This window comes from Andrographis paniculata, unplaced genomic scaffold, assembly GCF_009805555.1.
Source record: "Andrographis paniculata isolate CXL003 unplaced genomic scaffold, ASM980555v1 Contig32END, whole genome shotgun sequence".
Taxonomy (NCBI): Eukaryota; Viridiplantae; Streptophyta; class Magnoliopsida; order Lamiales; family Acanthaceae; genus Andrographis; species Andrographis paniculata.
The window spans coordinates 3,051,045-3,069,848 of NW_026137565.1; the positions used below are offsets into that span (position 1 = coordinate 3,051,045).

The 18,804-nt window shown below is 30.6% G+C and overlaps 1 protein-coding gene across 2 annotated transcripts; it reads left to right on the plus strand.

Moving 5' to 3' along the window:
• Positions 1-16,561: 16,561 nt before the first annotated feature.
• LOC127247441 (phenolic glucoside malonyltransferase 1-like) lies at positions 16,562-18,627 on the plus strand. 2 transcript variants are annotated; one of them, XM_051269270.1, is made up of 2 exons: positions 16,562-18,248; positions 18,334-18,627. In XM_051269270.1, the coding sequence occupies exon 1, from the start codon at positions 16,856-16,858 to the stop codon at positions 18,212-18,214; it is 1,359 nt and encodes a 452-aa protein (XP_051125227.1). In that variant the 5' UTR covers positions 16,562-16,855; the 3' UTR covers positions 18,215-18,248; positions 18,334-18,627. The 2 variants fall into 2 exon arrangements, with proteins under 2 accessions (XP_051125227.1, XP_051125228.1); XM_051269271.1 differs by having other exon boundaries at positions 18,337-18,627.
• Positions 18,628-18,804: the final 177 nt, after the last annotated feature.

An 18,804-nucleotide genomic window follows, 5' to 3' on the forward strand; every position in this document is an offset into this window, starting at 1 on the left:
TTTGTTATTTTATTTTTAAAAAATTAATTATATACTTTAATTACATTTTAAATTTTATAATCAATAATAAAATTCTAATTAAATTAATTATTTCTCTTAATTTTAATTTATATTTATTTATATTATATTAAAAATTATTTTACTAATATATTTTTTTATTATTTACTAATTATATTTCATCTAAACTTCTGTATTTATAAAAAAAAAAAAAAATTACATATATATAAAATGTGAGCGGAGTATTATATTTATATATGCATAATCCTTGGTATTTTTGGTTGAAATTTAGAATTTGAGTGCGCGGGGAAATTATATATATATATATATATATATATTAGAGCTTATTGAAGAGCGATGGATGGACAGGTGGCACTTAAAACATGCATTTGACTTTTATAAAATAATGTAAAATTACTATATGTTAATGTTATTATAATTAATATTATTAAAGTGGGTATGGTTGTTACAATCCCTTAGCTACCCATCCAATAATTATAAGCAATTTAAATGCTTAGTTTCCTTGTTTCAAATATACACACATCCAATTTATTTGTAACTTCATCATTTATATATATATATATAATAAATCTATATATGCTTGTATTATTATTATTATTTTTTTTTCCAATGCTGAATTATAACAATTTGTACGCATTTATCTACATTTGTATTGTCAAGATAGAAAGTCAGAAATAGATTTTGTATACTATACTACTATATAAATATAAATATAATTACGGTAGACAGACTACGTGTGTGGTGTTGGATTAGCAGTGGAGCCTCCGTGGACACGTGTCTGTTTATGTATGGTCGGCTGATATTACCTGCTGCTACGAATAAAGGCAACACGTGGCACGTATTATCTCCAAGTCGTATTTTCTGTTATAGAAAGAAATACTACTGTACGTACGTACTATATATATATATATATATATACATATTATTACATCGTCAACGGCCTCATCACCACCACACATTTCTTTCTTTCCAATAATCAACGTGTTTTTATTTATTTATTTATTGATGAAAAGACAAAAAAGCGAAAATCGAAAGGGTTGGGAGGGACCACTGTCATAGAATTCATTAATGCTACGTTGCTTGCATGTATAATCAGCGCTCTCATTAATTAATTAATTAATTAATATACCTTGTTGAAGAAGAATTATCCAAATATAATATTTTAATCTATTAATTAATTAAATAAATATATAAACATTATGCTAGCTAGTTAGCTACTATCCCTATGTCCAAAGTAATATTCTATATTTTTATAGGTAAAGAGAGAGAAATTGAGCAACAGTTCTATTTGATAAAAAAAAAAAAAAAAAAAAAAAAAAAAAAAAGAAAGAGGAAACACAACAAGGAGAGAGAAAGTAAAAAGAGGAGAGAAGAAAGTAAGAATGTGGAGAAAAAAAATGAAGAGGAGAGAGATAGAGAGAAGGAAAGTAAATGCATAGCCTGAATTGGGCTTCGCCTGTACCAAAGTACGATCAAATTTTTTCAATCAAAATATAAGTCATTGCATTGTATATTTTGAAATGTCCTGAAATAAAGCTTCTAATCTGACAAAGAAGCTGTTTATATTAAAGCCATTGCAATTGCTCTAACATCCATCAGTTCTCCATACACACAAATAAATAATTAATTAATTAATTAATTACGATTGGTATCCACATGTTCGATTCCCAACCAACATATATATACACAAATAAATAAATAACATATATGAAATTAATTTGTAGGAGTTAGAAATGAAATGAAGAAGAAGCAGAACTAAGAGTACGTAAGGCAGTAGCAGAGAAGCAATTCAGCAAGGTCGTTAGATTTCTGGTAATTGATGCATCCACTTTTTAGCTAACAATGAAAATAAATTAAATTAAATTAAATTAAATTAAATTAAATTAAAGGTGGTGCACATATATATCGAATTATCTATCTTTCTAATATATTTATTTATTTTGTGGTCTTGCTTGGATGAATGATCGGCTTTCATGTGGCAGTGAGTATCTAAGAAATATTTAGAGCATACGTGCTGTTGTCAGAAAAATAAATAAATAAATAAAATGTAATAATAAAAAATAAATTAATTAAATAAAATAGTAGTAAAGTATAATGTTTTCATCTGATGGATCTGCTCCCTGTTAGGGTCTCACGGGACATATCATCTCTATAATAGTATTCTTAATCAATTCCACTTGCAGATCATGCAACACTATTATATAACTAATTATAAATTAATTAATACAAACATACACACAAAATCCTACTTAACTTATCACTAATTAAATAATTTATTATCCATGCCCACACCTGTCCAATTTTCTGCTCAACACTCAATTAATTTTTTTTTTTTTAAAAAAAAAAAACACTATCTGTAAATAGTAATCATGCATGCACAGTACAATTTAATAATATAAAATATTGAGTATACGTGTAACTGAGTTAGGGTCCGTTTGGATTGACTTAAAAAATAAGAAGAAGTCAAAAGGAGAAGCAGAAGCGGTTTGTATTTGAATAAATCATTATAAAAGCAGCTTTTCGTAAAAAACTGTTTCGACGTTATATAGTTGAAAGTGCTTTTAAACTGATAAAATTATTTAAAAGAATATGCAGTTAATATAATACTAGTATTTTTCTATAATACTTTTATAATTTAATTTAAATTTTATAAATTATATTTAAAGATTTTAAATTTAAGTATAAAAAATGTACTTTTAAATTTTGATAATTTATATTTTAAAATTTTAATTTAAGGATAATATATCAATTAAACATAAAATTACAGTGTAATATTATATAATTTGTATTTTATAATTTATTTTAAAATTTTATAAATTATATTTAGTAATTTAAGTATAATTAAAAAATTTATATACTCCTATTTATATTCGGTATTTAAATTTTAATCCAAATATAGTACATAAATTAAAAATAATAAATTAATTATATTTTTTAATTTGTATTAAAATATAATATATAAGTTATTTATTTTTATATTAGATTATATTATTGTATTTATTATTATTATTATTATTATTAAGAAGGATAAAACAGTAATTTTAACTGAAAAGTACTTCTACTTATTTCAAAAGCTACAAAAACACTTTTCAGCTTCAAAAGCTGCTTCTTTTGAACTGAAGCCAATGTAAAAAGGTGCAAACTAGTTTTTTTAAAAGCAGATGAAGCCAATATAAAAAGATGCAAACTGGTTTTTTTTAAAGCAGACTGAAGCCAATGTAAAAAGGTGCAAACTAGTTTTTTTAAAAGCAGACTGAAGCCAATGTAAAAAGGTGCAAACTGGTTTTTTTTAAAAGCAGACTGAAGCCAATGTAAAAAGGTGCAAACTGGTATTTTTAAAAGCAGAAGCCAATTCAAACGAGGCCTTACTATGACGATGACGTCATCACTGGAAAATGAAAATCTCTGATTTGGCTACGCATGCCATAATAGTAAAAATGTATATATATATATATATATATTATTTTAGTATTAATTCTGTTAATAAAGTAATTAGTTTGCATGCAGCTGGGTAAGCCACATTAACATCGTCGTAATTTAATTGAATTGATGATCATATGTCTATCGGATTAGACCACACAAATTATTTTCATTAATATTCTTATATTATATCAGTCAACTGTATGTTATATATTATAACCAACACAGCATGAGGTGTTGGATAATCTTCAACAAACTTTGATTTCACTACCACATATGTACATATATTTATTTATTGATTATTTTATATACCAAAATCTGAACTCGTGGCGGACGAAAACTCGTTATTATATTGATAATAATTTATATATATATATGTGTATGTATGTTTTTATTTTTATTTTTCTATTAGATTGAGGATCCGTGCATGCAGATACGTGTATTGCTGCATGGGGACAGTATACGTGAATGACGACATTATATATATATATATGTATGTATCTTAAATATATTTAATTAATAGCTAATTCAACGGTCAGAGATATCCAGATGTTTCTAATATTAGAAACCACGTTTCGGTCCGTTGAATAGCCTTTCTTAACATATATATTAAACCATTATTATTATTATTATTATTATTGTTATTATTATTATTATTATTATTTCGTGGGAATTCGTTGTCACTAATTTTCGAGTGTGTTCTAAACAACGGATTTAGAAAAATTATTTACTGGCGGCACAATATATAAATTAAAAATAAACTAAAGTATTTTAAATTTTAAATAATCCACCTAAACTTTAAAAATAATGATGATATTTCAAATTTTAAATTTGACATACAAAATTTAAAAGCGTCGGAATTTAAATATATGATCCAACCATCATAAATTCACTTCACACACCAGATCATCGCAGGATTATTATTCTTATTCTTATTATTATTATTATTATTATTGGATGTAGTAGTTGAGGTATAATATTATGTATAGCTAACTAACTAGTGAGGTGGACGATATTTAGGTGTTGTTTTCCAGCTTGAGCACATACGCATAGAGATTCATCTTGTTATTGTTGATAGTAGAAAAGTGAAGGGCATGGATCAACGGCTGATTCGGTCAAGTCAGCACGGTGCTGATTTGACCAGACCAGCATATGTTATATAGATAATTAGTATATATTTATATTATAATTTAGTATTTATTGTACTACAAGTATATATATGTTATTTATGTGTATGATATATGCTGATCCGATAAAAACAGTATCATGTTGACTTGGCCAAATCAGCATAGGATCTGCAGCTAGAAGTGAATTATTTTTCATTTCAATACAGGGCAACTATGACATTTTATATACAAATATATTAATAATATATATACATATACTAACATTTCCCTCAAATTCAAAAGAATGTCATCAACTTGAGTTTGCCTAAGAGAGTGTTAAAACGATCTGAAAGAAGAGATTTGGTGAAGAGATTAACCGTTTAATCGTTAGTGGAGATCAATCATAACAAAACCGTTTTATAAACCACATGTTTTCTCACAAAATGACAATCAATCTTAATGTATTTCGTGCACTCGTGAACACCATCATTATGCAAAATTTGTATAGCACGTTAACTATATCAATAAACAGTAATAGAAGATAGTTGAGGTGCACCAATGTTAGACAATAGCCAACGGCGCCACAAAGGTTTGGATGTAAATCAGCAAGAGCGCGATACTTGGATTTAACACTAAACTTAGAGATGAGTGTTTGCTTCTTGTTACGCCAAACAATCATAGAGTTACCCAAAAAAAAAAAAAAAAAAATAGTAGCTGACCAAGGATCGGTGAAATCACCAGTCCAATCGGCGTCAGACTAACTCTCAAGAACCAAGACGAGTGAGCCAAAAAAATATAAACTATAAAGAACCGTACCCTTGACATATTGAAGAATATAGAGCATGGAAGAATAATGTGCAATCTGCAGAGTAGTTATAAATTGACTAACAATATGCACGGCACGAGCTATGTGAGGAGGAGATACGGTGAGATAAATCAAGGATCTAACCAACTGGCGATAAAGAGTCGGATCATCGAGACAAGACCATCTCGAGGAGTGAGGCGACAGTTGGCCTCAAGAGAGATGGCAGTCAGGCCAACACGAGAGATAATATCTTGTGTATACTTGGCTTGATATAAGAAAAAACTATTTGAGGTGTCAAAAATTTTAAGCCCCAAAAAATATCGAAGATGACCAAGATTTTTCATCTCAAAATACTAATGAAGCTAAACATGTAAATCAAAAATACTAGAAATATTGTCTCTAGTGAGGACCATGTCGTCAACGTACAATAACATAATAAGAATCGTTGAGGAACTCTGACGGATAAATAGAGCCGAATCATGAAGGCTAGAAGAGAAGCCATGCTGACTTAGGGCCGGACCAAACACGATATCTCTTTTAGACTATAGAGATCCCGGCACAATTTACATAACTTTCCAGAAGTGTCAGCATCCGAAAGTGGGCTTGTAGACATTCTTAATCAAATCTTCACATAAGAAATTATTTTTAAAATCCAACTACAAGATGGACCACCGATGAATGACAAAAATCGCAAGAAAATACCAAATGGAGGTAAGTCGAGTGACCAATGCAAAAGTCTCCTCGTAGTCAATCAATATCATATTCTTGAAAATAGCCATTAGCTACAATACGAGCTTTTTAGGGCTCAATTAAACCATCATAGTTAGTCTTAATCTTGTAGACCCTGCATCCAATAGGGTACTTAGTCAGTGGTCGAGTTACAAGGTCTTAAGTGTTTATCCTCTCAAGAGCCTAAAGTTTCTTTGACATAATATGCCGCCAAAAAAGGTCAATATTTTCCTTTTGAAATGACCTGGGTTCATAGTGAGACAATAAGACATAGTAGCAATGATAATCAAGGAAGTTTGTGGGAGGCTTACTTACACAGTCAAACGAAAAAGTAGTGGCAACATGGACATCAGAAATAGGCTCGAGCACCAATGCAAGAGACACAGGTGGGTCCGCCAAAGAAGACGAGGATGAGGAGATTGTGTCGAGATGAGTAGATATGAGCTCAGCACCTACAGAATACAAAAAGAGTAAAGAGAGATCATGGGACGGGACGGAACGTGGAATTTGGACAGGGATGAGAACGTTTGATGCTCCCAGAATGTGACATAATGAAAGATGCAAAGAAGATTACATACAGAATATCAATCTCTATAACCCTTATGTTCTAATTCATAACTTAAAATATAATACATACGAGCCTCTGGTTCTAACTTGTTGGGTTCGTGAGGTGGGAGGTGGACAAAATAAATACAACCAAATGGACGAAGCAAAGAATAGTCAAGGGATTACCAAAAAGCTTCTAAAAATAGTGATACCATTAAAAGCAGAAGAAAATAATTTATTGATAGTTTAAACGGAAGTAAAACCAGTTTTTCCTCCGGAGCGATCAAGACAAGAGGCATATAGAAGAAACACACGAACTGTATCTAGTATGTGATAATGTTTGCACTCTGTCCAACCATTTTTTTATAATGTGTATGAAAAAAAGCTGTAAACAAAAGTACCTTAAACAAAAAAAAAAGTTAAGAAATACATAAATTATCATATTTATAGCATTATTAGTATATAATGTTTGGATAGTACAGAAAAACATAGTATATATATCATTTTAGCAAAGCTGATGTAAATTAACGCTTGTTTGGAGCGTTGTTTTATAAAATAAATCCAAATAAAGTGAAAAAAAAAATCATCAACAAAAATCATAAAATATTTATACTCATCCATAAATCTCCAAATATCCGAATATACCAATAGAAAAAAGTTTATCAGGATCAAAAGGACACGTGTATTGCATAGACATATAGTCTAACTGAAGATGCCATTGATAACAAAAAAAGAAAAAAAAGAAGAGGAAATTGCATTTAAGAGTTGCAAGTGTTTTGGGCCCTTTTCGGGAGTTAAGGTGAAATTATTCTCACAGGGCCAATGGAAGAGGCTTCTATTGGGCCAAACTGGCAGTGGGCTTAGAAGCCTCAACTATGGACAGCCATTTGATACTACTGTTGGGCCTCACGGCTAGTCCCTTTTCAGTATTCTGCTTTTGGGCTACTTTGGGCTGGACGGGATTTGAGACTTTCATTTTGGGGGCTATTTTGTTAGATTTTATTTTACTTCCATTGTCTTACATGTACTGTAATTTCCTCTACATAAAATAATGTTGCCTTGTTTGCTTCCCAAAAGTATAAACATAAAAGATCATTTCATGAATCTTAGATGTTATAAACAACATAATTTTGAATGGTTAGATGATGATGATAATAATAATAATAAATGGCATAGTGATCAAGTTCGTTTATTTTAGTAAAGTATGACATTATCGATATAAAATATTATTTTTTATATTATCAAAAAAAATACATCAAACTAAAACATTAAACAAATTTTATGTAAAAAGAATAATAATTAACTGCTGAATATTTGTTTTTATCAAAATAAGTAATATGATAACTTTAAAAATAAATTAAAATAAAAGAAACATAAAAATAAAATTAATAGACAAAGGAAAATATGCTTCGCGCACAGGTATACGTTAGTTTTATTTAATTTAAATTAAAATTCGATAGGTAAAACCACTAAATTGTTCATATTAGTATTATATGATATAAAGGTAATGACATTTGTGTAATATATTGTAAATTTGAAGGGTGTTTGTAATGTTAGGTAGATAGTACAGTTACTAAAAATGAAATTGATAGATTGTTAAAAGACACACAAAAATAAAAAAATGGATAGATTGTTAAGGGACGGAGATAGTATATTTTTATTCGTCCGCCTATAAGGATGATATTTTACTTTTTACGTTATTATATTTAACATTAAAAATATTTTTATATTTGTATAATTTTTTATATAAATGTCCTATTAGTACTATAAGAGACTAATTGAAGTATTTTTGCAATTTTTTTAAAAAATTTTACTATATTTTGATATAATTTAATATTTAAAGATCAACTCGCAAAAAATAAATAGAATCTTTAGAAGCAAATGAATATAATATTAAAAAAATTTAAATTAAATTAAAATTTAAAAGTAAAGAAAGTAATTTTAGCTATTTAGTTAGTTGGTTAGTTGCGCACTCCACCCACTAACCTAGCTGCTAGCTTCCCTTCGTTTAGCTAATGAATTCGGTATAATGGTGGGTAGAACCAATTCCAAGCCACTCTTAAAACTTATATATATATATATATATATAAAGGTGGTGGATTGGGTATTGATATAATGTATATCTACATTTTGATAAATTAATTATTATTATTTTCAAAATTTAATATCTAACTTCAAATATGAGATGTGTTGTAACTAATACCCCCCATCCGATATCTATATATCTATTTGTTTTTTGCACCGAGTTTTAAAAATATTAGTATTATATTGAGATAAAGTAGAAATAAAGATAAAAAGACTAAATTAACCCTATTAGTATTGTATGATATAACGGTAATGACATTTGTGTAATATATTATAAATTGGAAAGATATTTGTAATGTTAGATAAATAGTACAATTACTAAAGAAAGAAAATAGATATTTTGTTATGAGACGGACCAAAATGAAAAAATGGATAGATTGTTAAAGGACGGAGGGAGTATATTATACCTATATAGATTTAAAAGGTCATTACTAAATAATTTGCTAAGGTCATCTCCACCCCATTAACTCCATTTATCCAGTTTTATCTCCAAATATGCGGTTGCTACAGTAATTTTACTCCAACTATAACTTTATTTTTTCTATTATTCTTCAAATATTCAATTTTTCCTATTATTTTAAACAACTTTTTATTTTTACAATTTTAAATATATTTTTTAAAAATTTAAAAAAAAATAAAAATTAAATTTAAAAGTCAAATTTATAATTTTAAAAATTAAAAAAAAAAAAATTAAAAATAAAACAAACACACCATAAATGGCGTTTGCTGGTGTTGCATTGTAGCAAACACCAAAAATGGTGGAGCTGGATTGGAGACCGGCGGCGGCATAAATGCAGTTCGAACGTCAAAATTGACGTGTGGTTGGAGATGCACTAAGTAACTCATTGAAAAATTACAAAAAAAGTATTTCAGAATTTTAATTGTCATCATAGTATATTATGCATGTGTCATAATTTTGTTAACCAGTAGGCGTTGGGGTTTGAACCCATAACATTTTGGTCACAAGTTTATTTCCCATATCAATATTTGCATTGTCAATCAAGGATTGAACCTGTAGTTATATTTGTCTTACAATTTTATATTTATTTGTTGTCAGATAAATTATATAATATATCTTGTATTTTATTGAAAATATATAAAATATTTTGTATTTTATTTATTTGGAGAAATTCTTTTATGTTATATTAACACTATAAAATGTTACATTTGTAACGAAAATTAGAGACATATGATATTAACTAGGTGAATTTTATGGATGAAATTTAGAAAATGCTGTCTCTAATTTCGTCGCTAATTTCATTAGTAACTGAAAAATGGTTTTATAGATGATAAAATTTCGTTATCAAAATATTATTTTTTTGTAGCATAGAATATGCACAAAATACTCTTTTCATCTAAAGTTGATATTTAATTGTAAATTCATACTCAATCATGAAAGTTTTATACAAATAAAAATAATAAAATATCTTAATTAATATTTTTATATAAAATAAATAACTAAATAATTTATCAAGTATCCATTTAAGTGTTTTGGAGACTAACTATTACTCAATTTTTACAAAAACTATTATAAAAATAAAAGATTTATCGTTTATTAGTTAGATTAAGACTATTTAAGATATTCTACTTTTTTATTTATATAAAACTTACATTATATGATTTTCATAATACAAGAGATTTATGTATACTTTAATTTAACATAAGAAATTTCACGAAATAAATAGAACACTAAATATTTTATGTATTTATATTAAACTATAAAAGATTTTTATGTAATTTAACCTTTATTATTTCACTCAATATATAATTTGCAACACTGATCCCAGGCCACGTGATAAAAGTAGATTATCCGTTTACACAAGAACTTTGAAAATTATTTTGGTTAGGAGGGTTTTGGGTTTTAATTTTTTTATAAAAATTATTATAAATATTATGTAATAAATAATATGATTGATGATGTAGAAATAAAATTTTAATCTAATATTTAATAAAAAATTAAAATTTGAGTTTAAAATGTTTAATATTATATAGTCAATATATATGTCATTTTGTAAGAAATAAAATTTTACATAATACAAAAAAAAAAAAACAAAAAAATTCATTTGTTATTAATACAAATAATTAAATTAATATAGGATATATAAATACAATTATATAACAATCCACCAAAAAAAGATTTTTATGCGATAGTTTCAAAAGTTATATTGCCAAAATTATTTTGGAATGTTGTCTAAATGTATAATATTTTTTTTGGATGATTTCATGTTACATGAATTTTTGCTTCCTTTAGACTTATTTTACGGGGATCGTCTTATCTTACTCACCTCATAGTCTTATATTCCCGGGCGAGAAATGGATAAAAAATGGGGATGGGGGAGTAGACGAGGGTTCTATTTTACTATCACAAGCTTTATTCATTTTGTGGTTAATGACTTATTATATATATATATATATACTATATATTATGTTCTTTCTTTTGAACTAAATAATTATTGGTTATTTGTATCAGAAGTTTAAACTCATGATTTTACGATCATGAATTCACCCCACCCGATCAAGTTATTTTGTAGGGCGATTTAGATCTTAAAATTGATTAACTATAAGTTGTCAATAGAAAAATATTTAATTTATAATGCATGATCCCTTTGAGATAATGCGAAACTCGTAATTTTTTAAATATAAGAGAATCGATTGAATATATAATTTTTTTATTTTTTATATTAAATATTAAAATTTCATTTCTCTCTCTATGTTCTTTTCACTTTTTTCTTTGCAAAAAAATTTATAAATAAGTGACATGAATGAGTTAAACCAGTAAATAGAGGCAGTATAGGATGTCGATCCCCTGCGGATGGTACTTCCATCACCATGGTGCTAATTTAATTTTATCCATTTAGTAAATTTGATATAAAATTAATAGTGTATATTAAATATGGGTAAAATTGACTTTTTATGTGAAACATTTTATTTAATTCAGATTTTTTAGGGTAATTATTTATGATTCATTTATGTTGTGGTATACGCCATTGTCGTTTACGCTGCCGCTATTGCCCCTGCTGTCATCTACGCTGTTGTTGTCACTGTCATTGTTGTTGTTCTGGCGGTGATTTTCATTCTCCGGGAATGTGTGTAGGCTTGGTTGATGGGTGGAAAGTCATTGGTGCTAGATGGTGGATCGTTGGTGACGGTACTTTCATCAGCATAGTGCTGATTTAATTTTATCCATTAATTAAGTTTGATATAAAATTAATGGTGTATATTAAATACGGGTAAAATTGACTTTTTTATGTAAATATTTTATTTAATTCAGATTTTTTAGGGTAATTATTTATGATTCATTTCTATTGTGGTTTACGCCACTGTTGTCGTCTACGCCGCCGCTATTGCCACTGCTGTCATCTACGTTGTTGTTGTCACTGCCATCGTTGTTGTTCTGGCGGTGATTTCCATTCTCCAGGAGTGTGTTTGGGTTTGGTTGATGGGTGGAAAGTCATTGGTGTTGGATGGTGGATCGTTGGTGTTGAGAGATGCGATGGTGAGTAGTAATTTGCGTTCAAGTAGTATGGGAGGATTGAGCGGAGGGCGGCGGCGATGGTGGAAGAAGGGTAGTGTTATTGAAAAAGTATCTGTCGACAGCTGATGTCGTGCTGAATAATATGGTATAAAATGTTCTTTCATGTACACATAAATGCTGAAATCAATTAAACAAAATGTTGATTTACTTTAATTAATAAAAATCTGAGTATTTTTATGCAACAATAAATACTAAATTTTTTATACAATCTTAAACCTACCTGCAAACTCCTATTATATGCATATGTACACTATAAATTATAAGTAACATCTGGTTTTGTTAATTAAATTGCATGTCAATCAATGAATCATGTTTATATTAGATGCTGAAAAATATCAAACAATATGTTGTCTATTGAATAATAAAATGTTGTTACATATTTTAGATGCGAATTGTTGTATCAAGTAGTATATAACATAATATGAAATGCTCTCTCATGAACACGCAAATGCTAAATTCAATTCAACGAGATGCTAAAAATTTTTAATTAACAATAATATAAATATTTTTGTACAAAAAATGAATGTTGAAATTTTTCTTGATCTTAATCCATACTAAAAACTCCTATACATACTCATAATAAAAATTATAAAATTTTGTTAATTTCATTGTATGTCAATCAATTGATCATATTTATATCATATGCTCAAAAACGTCAAACAATATGTTGTCTATTGATTATTAAAATGTTGTCACACATTTTAAGAAATGTTGAGTTTTGTATCGAGTTGTATAATATAGTATGAAATGATTCATATGCATACGTAAATGTTAAATTCAAGATGCTAATTTATTTTAATTAACAGTAATTTATATATTTTGATATAATAACGATCGCTAATGTATATTATTCAAATTTTTAATAGATGCAAACGAGATTTTGATATTTGGTTGTTCTACATATTTTGAAAAATTATGAAATAAACAGGTTATTGAGCGAAGGAGATGAAATATCTGAAATTTTTATTTATTCGATATCGTCATTGCTTTTTGAGGAATTTATTGCGGTTGGAATAATGGCAAATAAATTTTGCTCGTCTTTATCAATCTTATTCAAAATTTTGTTGAAAGATTATGTTTTTTTTTTTTTTTTTTGGTGCGGTGTTGAAATTACAAAAGAAGAAGATAAAATAACAACATACGAAAGAAACGGGAAAAAAAAAGAAACAATTACATAAATTACTTCTAAGTAAACTATTTTTATACCCCTAAATTAATATAAGCTTTTAGATTAACTTTTATAATCCAATAGCTATTAATGAATCAGCATAATGCTGAATATTATGTTTTAGCATGGGATCCCACCCCGGCAGAAGATGATGATGGTGGTGGTGGTGATGGTTATTATTATTATTATTATTATTAGTATTATTATTACTTGGTATTTCACAATATATTTATTAATTCATTTTAATTATTGCTAAAATTCACAATTCATTGAGGAAGATCGCATGTTTGGCATGATCGTATGAGTTGAGGTATAACTTTATTTGGTACTAAAAAAATAAAGTTAGAAAAATAAAATATGCAACTAGGCCGTGATTAATCATCTCATACCCATACTAATTTAGCTTTTGATGCGTCGTGCTAATTCTTCGTTTGCCGAGATACCCAGAATGCATTCATCGTGGATGAGCTATTTGTGACCCCCTCATTCGTACGCAGTTGGGGTCCATCACTATCCAACTTATCACCAAAATCGTCTACTCTAGTACTTAAGGGCCTGCGAACAATGGTTTTGTACCTTGAGTTGAATCGATCCTGCGTAAAGTGGGAAATTTCAATTGAGCTCCATCACCGCCTACTACGATTGTTGAACATCTCATGGTAGAAGCCGAAGTGAGCAAATGGTTGCATTAGTATATGACCATCCGGCTTGCGATTGAGTAGTTGCTAACATTGTCACTGCGTTAATACGAAGCGAATCAGTCTTACCGTTAACCATGCAGCTTTATGTGCATCATTGGCTACAACATGACCAGTATCAGAGTCTCAACCAAGTCCAGTCTTATGTAAGGTCGTGTAGTAGATTGTAAATAATTTTCAATTGCTTGAATTTTTCAGACAACTACTTTTGATCATAGTCGCAACTGGTTTCCCAAAATATTCGTTCAGAATATCATTCTATACCGCATGAGTGAAATTTTTGTTCTTAAGCTCTTTATTTAAACATATTGTATGCCTATATTTATTTGATTATTTTCTATGTTAATTTATTCCAATAATAGTATTTATTGTATATTATTTGTAAAATATTAATTTATTAATTTTAGGTGTATTTTATAGTTATTTTTGTATATAAATTGATTTAATTGATGTGCTTGCTGAATATGTATTTTAGTATTATTTATGTGTTATTTAAATATTTAATTAGCTAAATTAAAAAAATTATTAGAAAGTATAATTTAAATATTTAATTTAGCAAATTACTTAATTAATCTTTTTTACATAGATATTTTATTTAAATAAATATTTATGGTATAATTTTCATGAATGCCTAAATCTGCATTAATACAATGCAAAAATCAGTAGCATTTATGGCTTGAGTCAGCAAAAATCTATGAAGAATAACCATTAATTGAGCCCAGTGGCAGTCAATTTAAGCTATTGAAATGTCAACTCAAAAATTGTCAAAATCAACGGTTAATGCTAGCGAGAAAAAGTCAATGTAAGTGGACAAAAAATCAGCATAAGCAAAGAAAAAATTAATTGACAAGCGCAAAAATTTGAATGCGCGGAATTCTATGTATAGAAATCAGCGAAGCAGTAGCTGCATTAATCTGAGCGATTGCATTTATAAGCGAGAAAAGCCCGCGGAACATTTAAGAGAGAGCATTAATTCTGCACAAACATTAGGGAAACGACGCATATATGAGCAATAGATGCATTAACTTTGCACGGAAGTTAACAATGTTTATTCATGTTGCAATTACTCTGTTGCATTTTCTCAATTCCTGTATTTACTGTCATGTAGTTTGTCAGCTTCTCCACTTACATATACTTAGCCAATTTTTTATTATTTTATATATTTTTTATTTCAAAACTTTTTTGAAAATAGATAATTATTAATAAATTATAAATAGTTATTAGTAAGTTATAAATAATTATTTCAAAATAAATAATTTATATATAATTATAACGGCCTTCTCCCGATGCCCCCTTCACATACATATATATATGTATGCATATATGTATGCACATATACATACATATACAATGTATATATACAGTGTATGTGAGAGAGGCGGGGCCTGGATGGGGAGAGGCTAGTGATCCTCGACCATATAACTATACATACAATTTATCATTTTATACATACAATATATTCTATTTTTTAAATTTTTTTTCTCATACTTTTATATAATTTATTAATGAGTTTTCAGTTTTTGATTCATAAGCAAGTTGATTCTATCATATTTTATTTTATTTTTATTTTTTAAATTTCTGTATTTATTTTAGCTAGTAGAATTTTTTATCATATATCTCTACTTCACTATTACCTAAAATTTTCATGTTCAAAATTTCAGTTTTGATTCATTAGCAAGGTTGTGAAAAAGCGGTACAAGGATTAACTATTCATGCTTATAATTGTGTCGCAATAACAAAGATTATGTGGTTTGTAACAGCTAAGTACGAAAAAATCTTGTCGACCTGTTTAGTTGTGAGCTGAATTTGATCTAAATTAAAGAATGTATCAAAACGGTAGAACTACTACCGGAACGGTGCAAGAATATATCAAAACGGTAGAACCACTATCGGAACGGTGCAAGAATAGTTAATTGGACATACACAGTGTCTATTAGGTCTTAGAAATATCCAGTGACAATGAACTTTCTTCTAAATAATGTTATCCGTCGAGTCTCACTGAAGTCTTATATATTCTAAACTGTGACGAAGAGAGTATATTAAAATTAAAAAAATATATATATATCAAAACTTCTTATAAAATATTGTACTCTCTCCTTCCCACATAATTTGTTTTTATTTTATATTTTCGTCCGTCCCACATAATTTATCAATTCATTTTTTGGAAATATAATTATACACTTTAATCTCATTTTAAATTTTAAATTTTATAATTTTTTAATTTTAATTAAACTATTTAGTTATGTTAGTCTTAATCTATAATTATTTTTATTATATAATAATTATTTTTATTAATACACTTTTTAATTACTTGCTAATTATATTTGACTTAAATTTTCGTATTTACGTTGATAGGTCCATAATACATGAGACGTACAGAGTAACTTTTTAATCTATTATAAAATGTAAAGAAGCGTTGAAATGGGACGGTAGCACTATATAATAAAAAATAAAGTCAAGCGTGGTTTAATCGACATGATACCATGCCGGAATGTAGATAATATAGGTTTATGACATTATGTGAGTCAGCAAATCTATACTACAATTATATATTCTGACAGTATCAGAAAAATTAACACAGTACCCATTCAATTCCCTTTATCTACTACATCTCTCCTGCGTGGGTGGTCAACAAAGTACTACGCTTGTCGACTCCTTCCCGGGCAGTTAGGCCGATCCACCCTGCCCTGCCCCGACCTCTTTTTCTCTCTTTCCCATTTTCTTCTTCTTCATTTCATTTCCCCAATGTGCGCCGCCGTGCTGGAGCGCTCCCTCATTCGGCCCTCCCCCGCCGCCGTGACGGAGCTCACTCTTCCCCTCCTCCACTTCGACCTCAGCTGGATCTACTTCCCCCCCATCCACCGCCTCCTCTTCTTCGATCTCCCCCATCCCCACTGCTCCCGCCATCATTTCCTGCAATTCATCGTCCCCCGCCTCAAACACTCCCTCCTCCTCACCCTCAACCATTTCCTCCCCCTCGCCGGAACTATTGTCCACCCCATCGCCTCCTCCGCCAGGCCCTTCTCCCGATTCCTCCTCGGCGACGCTGTCTCCCTCACCATCGCCGAGTGCAACAAGGACTTCAAACACCTAACCGGAAATCACCCCCGCGTCTCCGACGAGTTCTACGCCTGCGTCCCTCGCCTTCCTCCGGCGACGAACACCCCCGACGCCGTCCTCTTCCCCGTCCTCGCCTTGCAGGTCACGCTCTTCCCCGATCACGGCGTTTGCCTCGGCTTCGCCAATCACCACGCCATTGGCGACGCCAGCACCATCGTCCGTTTCATCAAAGCCTGGGCCTCCGTCAATCGATTCGGCGGCGACCGGCGGCTGATCGACGAAAAATCGCTCCCCTTCTACGACAGGACTTCCGTGGAGGATCCCGACGGATTGGACTCCACCTACTGGAATCTCCTCAAAAAACCGCTGCCGGTGGAGCCCCGGCCGCCGCCGTTCCCTCTCAACAAAGTCCGGGCGACTTTCGTCATCACAAGAGACGACGTGGAGAAGATCAAAGGCTTTCTCCTCACGAGACGACCGGAAATGCACATCACCGCCTTCACGGTGACCTGCGCCCTGGTTTGGGTGTGCCTGGTGAAGGCGGAGACGGAGGCGGTTGCAGACGACGAGCCGGAGTACTTCGGATTCGCCGCCGATTGCCGCGGCCGGCTGAACCCGCCGCTGCCGGCGACGTATTTCGGGAACTGCCTGGCGTTCGTGAAGGCGGAGTCAACTCACGGTTTGTTGAGAGGGAAGGACGGATTCATGGTGGCGGCGGAGAGGTTGGGGCAGGCGATACAGAAGACGGTGTACAACGAGAAGGGGATTCTGGACGGGGCGGAGCATTGGCCGGCGGAGTTCAGGAAGCTGAAGGGGAAGCGGCTGTTCGGAGTGGCGGGGTCGCCGAGATTCGATCTGTACGACGCCGATTACGGTTGGGGGAGGGCGAGGAAGTTCGAATCGGCGTCCATTGACGGCGAGACGTCGATGTCGCTCTGCAAGTCGAGGGACTGCGATGGTGGTTTGGAGTTCACTCTCTCCCGCCCCAAGAACAAGTTGGATGCATTCGCAGCAGTCTTCACCCTCGCTCTGCGGAAACTCTGAATTCAATTCCAGATCACAATTGCAATTCACAAATGTGTCTTATTAATGTTTCTTCATATTTGATTGTTTAATTAATTCATTCTGACTGCTGCAGATTTCTGATTCTGATTCATGTGCAGCAGCCTACGTTGACTATTGAGGTAGTAGAAGTCAAAGGCATGTGATAAAGGTTGAATCTTGAAGATTGACTAATTCTAAGTATCAAGAACCGAAGTTATTCCATCCTGGTCGGATTCTGGAGATGCCGTATATCACTTACTTTGAAATACTTGTATAGAATTAGTAATTTTTTTTATTTGTTAGTGTTTTAGTAACAAATTTTATAGCAAAGAGTGAGTGGTTAAAAGGCTAATAAAAAGTTTGGTAGGTAGACCGAACTTTCACATTTAATATAATAAAATTAATTACTGAAATGATTGCTTGTGTTTGTGCATTTTCTGCCAATAGGCGACGGAAAAGAGAAAAGTTACTCTTAAATCTTACCTTTTTGTTTCTTACGAGATTTTTTATATGAAAGAAAACTTGGTCAACTGTCATAACTAACAAAACTAACTAGCAAGCAAGCACGAACCCATCCAGGGTCCCTGTCC

Excerpts from the sequence above, each read along its gene's own strand:
- LOC127247441 (XM_051269270.1), top strand. The coding sequence starts at position 16,856 with ATGTGCGCCGCCGTGCTGGAGCGCTCCCTCATTCGGCCCTCCCCCGCC.